The 4,306-nt window shown below is 54.8% G+C and overlaps 1 protein-coding gene across 1 annotated transcript in view; it reads right to left on the reverse strand.

Annotated features, from left to right (window-relative positions):
- Window positions 1-595: 595 nt before the first annotated feature.
- LOC107117037 (aarF domain-containing protein kinase 4-like) overlaps window positions 596-4,306 on the reverse strand; it is a gene marked incomplete at its 5' end in the record, with an annotated part of 17,205 nt that continues 13,494 nt past the window's right edge. The window contains one exon of the mRNA XM_015419069.1: window positions 596-2,379. Within this exon, the coding sequence (XP_015274555.1) occupies window positions 2,077-2,379 (303 nt within the window). The remainder of the gene's footprint in view (window positions 2,380-4,306) is intronic.

The following is a 4,306-nucleotide window of genomic DNA, read 5'->3' on the forward strand; positions in this document are numbered from 1 at the left end:
TGGGAGGAGCTTTGCTGGGAAAGCGGCACGCCAAAGCTTTTTCTCTGAAGGGCTGAACCATCTAATTTTTTTCTTACCCGTGCCAAGTCATGAAAAACCCTTATTGCTCAGAGCCGGCAGGAAAAAGGGAAAGGTAGACCGGCTGCCCAAGGATGTGGGCTACCCACACGTGGGAGGAGCTTTGCTGGGAAAGCGGCACGCCAAAGCTTTTTCTCTGAAGGGCTGAACCATCTAATTTTTTTCTTACCCGTGCCAAGTCATGAAAAACCCTTATTGCTCAGAGCCGGCAGGAAAAAGGGAAAGGTAGACCGGCTGCCAAAGGATCGAGTGTTTTCCAAAATTTGTTCTACTCCTTTCCGAGTTTACTTTAGCCATTCCTGCAGCTCGGCTTTCTTTTCCTGGTTTCTGGACCCGTCTCGGGAGTTGAACTATTAAAAGTTTTTCTGCTTTCGCTTTGGATGTTTAAGAGGGCCGATGACGGCCGAACGTTGTCGGCAGTCCCGGCACAACCCGAGCAAACACACCGTCGCAGTAAAAAAGTCCCTGACGCTCAAGGGCAGCTGAGCAGAAACAGACACAATTCCACGGAGGGCTGGTGGAACTTTAATACGGCTGAGGCAGACACGCTTCCACGCCCAGGATAAAACGGGGGGTCATGGACCCAGAGAATAAAACGCCACCCCCCCCACACATGTAAACATTTCACACTGCAACTGAACTCCCTTCCCCTTTTCTCCCACAATCAGCCCCCTTCACTGGGAAAAAAAAATCAACTGGAGTAAAAAAGGGGGAGACCCCCAATTCTGTCCCAACAGACAGCCCACCCCTGCTGCAGAGGACAAGGAAGGGAAGACTGAAAGCCCCTCTCCCTCCACCGCCAGCTTCAGGGCTGGGTTCCGGTTCCCTCCTCCCCTTCATCGGGGTTAATGCCCACAGCCAAGGTTTAAAAGGAGGGGAGGAGGTGACAGGAGGCCAGAAATCTAGAGGGGGGGGGAGAAGCTCCCAAGCAAGACTGGCTGCCATCCATGTGCAGGAAGGGGGGGGTTCGAACGGGCAATACCCCCTGCGGCCCCCAACTAGCCCATTCCGGCTTTGGGCTGCTGCTCTTCAGTCGTTGCAAACAATGATGAAAACAGCCGTGATGTAGTATTATGAAAATATATTTAGACTGCTGTTTTGCAGGGAGTGGTATTTCTTCAACAAGCAATAAAGATGTGCGCATCCACACAACGGGATTTGCATAGACTACCGTTTCACATGACCGCTTTTTCTAAGTGTGCTGTGCGAGTAACATTAGTTCACACGTCGACGATTCTCAACATTCTTCCCGTACATCTTTATTACTTGCTGAGGAAATACTACTCACTGCAAAAACAGCAGTCTATAAATGTATATTTTCATAATACTACATCACGGCTGTTTTCGTCACTGTTTGCATCCTTCCCGTGATCTCTCCGTTGTTTCTATGTTCTTCAATCGTTGCTGGGCCCTTCCGAAAGCCCACCCCTTTCCTTTGCTCTCTCCCTCTGCAGTTCACAGAACCGGCTGCCACCGACACCGTCCTTTCCTACCCCCCACAGGATACAGACGGGCACAGGGCAGCCGGAGGGCCAGGAAGGCAGGGGAGGCTGGTCTAGTCCGACATTCCAGCGACCTTGCCCCGGATGATGATCTCCTCTCCGGCAGCCCCATCCCCTGGGCGGTGAGAGGCAGGCGATGCACCAGAGGCCCCCAGCCTGCAGGGGGCAGCAGAGAAGGCCTGGCCCTCACGCAGTGCCCCCTGCACTGCTACAGGGTGCCCCCGAGGGGCAAGAGGACTGGTGCGTGTGGGGGGGGGAGGGAGGGGACTGGTTCTCTGCGGTGGGGATGACCAGAGGCACGGGGGGGGTCTTGCCAGAGAGGGGCAGAGAAGGCAAAACGTAAGGCACCAACACAACGCCCATTCCTTGGGAGCCGCTCCGGTGAGCCAAGGCAAAGCGGATCCTGCACCGTAAATCATGGGGGCACCCCAACTGGGCGTCAGAAAGGACGGATTCCGCCCCCAGAGGCTCCTGGCCCACGCGCCGTTCCCTTGCATTAAATTCCCTCTGCTGACGCTGAGTCCCACTCCTGCGCCGCATAGCAGCGGTAGGCTTCCTCGAACATCTCGCGGCAGGGGATGACCGCTCCCAGGCGGGCACAGATGAGGAAGGAGCCGGCCATCTTGCGGTGCAGGGAGTAGCTCTCCTCCGGCGGGGAGCACAGGCGGTGTTTCAGCATTGTGGGGATGAGCGCCTGGATGCCGCGGGTCGTGCTCTGGGTGCCAAAGTCGAAGGGGCCCGCGGCAGAGAAGGCCTCCCCCAGGATCATGACCGCGTCGACGTGCGCCTCCTCGAACGCCTGGTGGAAGCAGCAGGGAAAACGGAGTCAGGCCCCTCAATCTGGCCCACTCTGAGCCCGGACCTCCCCCATTCCAGCCCACGGCTACTGTTTTTCCAACTCAGATCCTGCCCCCACGGTCAGCACCAGGGCTCAGCTACAGATCACAGGTACAAAGGGTAGGGGATGGACTGTTCCTCTGAGCAAGTGCAGAATGCCCTCCTATCAGCTCCCTTTCTCACAATGCAAGAACTCGTGGGCACTCAATGAAATGGCTGAGCAGTCGGGTTAGAAGGGATAAAGGGAAGTCCTTCTTCACCCAAAGAGTGATTCACACGTGGAATTCACTGCCACAGGAGGTGGTGGCGGCGGCGGCAAGCATGGGTAGTGATTAAGTGCGTGGACTCTAGTCTGGGAGAACCGGGTTTGATTCCCCACTCCTCCACTCGCAGCTGCTGGATGACCTTGGGCAAGCCATAGTTCTGACAAGAGCTGTCCTCACAGGATGTCTGTTGTGGGGAGGAGAAGGGAAGGAGTTTGTAAGCCGCTCTGAGACTCCAAGTGAAGGGCGGGGTATAAATCCAATCTCCTCCTCCTCCTAGTTCCAAGAGGGAAGTGGATAACCATCTGGAGCAGAGGTCCATCAGGGGCTATTAGCCACAAGGTCTAGATAGGAACTCTCAGGCTGGGGCAAGGGATGCTCTGTATTCTTGGTGCTTGGGGCAGGGGGCAACAGTGGGAGGTCTTCCAGTGTCCTGGCCCCACTGCCGGACCTCCTGAGGGCACCTGGTATTTTTGGCCACTGTGTGACACAGAGTGTTGGACTGGATGGGCCACTGGTCTGACCCAACATGGGCTTCTCTTGTGTGCTTGATGGATTCCCAGACCCGCTGTCCTTTTTGGCCGGAGATGTTCACCGTTGCACGGCTGCCCCTCTCCCCGTTTTAACATCTGCAACTGGCCGAACACACTTCAGGTCCAGCGAGACCCACCAACGCCCTCCCCTTTCGGGCAACGCAGCCTCCTGTCCCTTGGGCTTCTCCCTCGCGGGGCACGGGTGCCCACGGTCCCTTCTGCTGCAGGGCAACCCCCAGAGCGCAGCGCCAGGAGCAATGAGAAACACCCCAGAGCACCCGGGCCAAATCCAGCCACTCGGGGAGGAGGAGCTCACTGGCTCCCAACCCTCTCGTGAAGAAAGGACCACAGGCCTCGGAGGAAACACCAGTGGGGCCACCGGACTGGCCGGCAGCCCACATACGGGAGGGTCCAAAAAAGCAAAGGGGAAAAAAGATTAGTGTCACATCACACGCCCGTCCTAGATACTCGGAAGATGCCTTTCCTTCAACTTCTTCAGTTTGCCGGCTGCGTAAGTGGAACCTGATTTCAGCAATTTCAACAGACCACAAGCAATGCTCCCTCTAAGCTGTGGATTCTTGTGAGCAAAAATCCTACCTGGTGAGCTACTGGCATTAAAGTTGTGACCAAGCGGTTTGCCTCCTGCATAAATTAGTTTGCTCTGGGGCCCTCCTTCCTGAGCTAAGACAAAAATATGTGAGTTGGAGGCTAAAAAACTGTGAGTTAGCTCACACTAACTCAGCTTAGAGGGAACAATGACCACAAGGCGTCTTTTGCAAAGGCTGTTTGGACAATGTTATGACTCTGTGGACTCCTCCTATCAAGTTACACTGACTACGTGGACTTTATGTCTTATCTTCAAAGGAGGAAATATTGTCTCTTATGCCTTATTATGGTTACAGTATGCATTCATGTTGTTGTTGTTGTTGTGATACCACCAACTTTGTAATTGTTTAATATATTGTTTTGGCAATTTTTGATGGTGTTTTCTACTAGTGGGATTTGTATATTTGGAACATTTGGGAGGGGGCTCTTGTCCATTGCCTCATTCAGCTCCACTCAGAGCGGCCCTCCAGGAGCTGCCTCCGTCCTG

This window comes from Gekko japonicus, unplaced genomic scaffold (genome assembly GCF_001447785.1).
Source record: "Gekko japonicus isolate JY-2015 unplaced genomic scaffold, Gekko_japonicus_V1.1 scaffold6104, whole genome shotgun sequence".
In the NCBI taxonomy this organism is placed as follows: Eukaryota; Metazoa; Chordata; class Lepidosauria; order Squamata; family Gekkonidae; genus Gekko; species Gekko japonicus.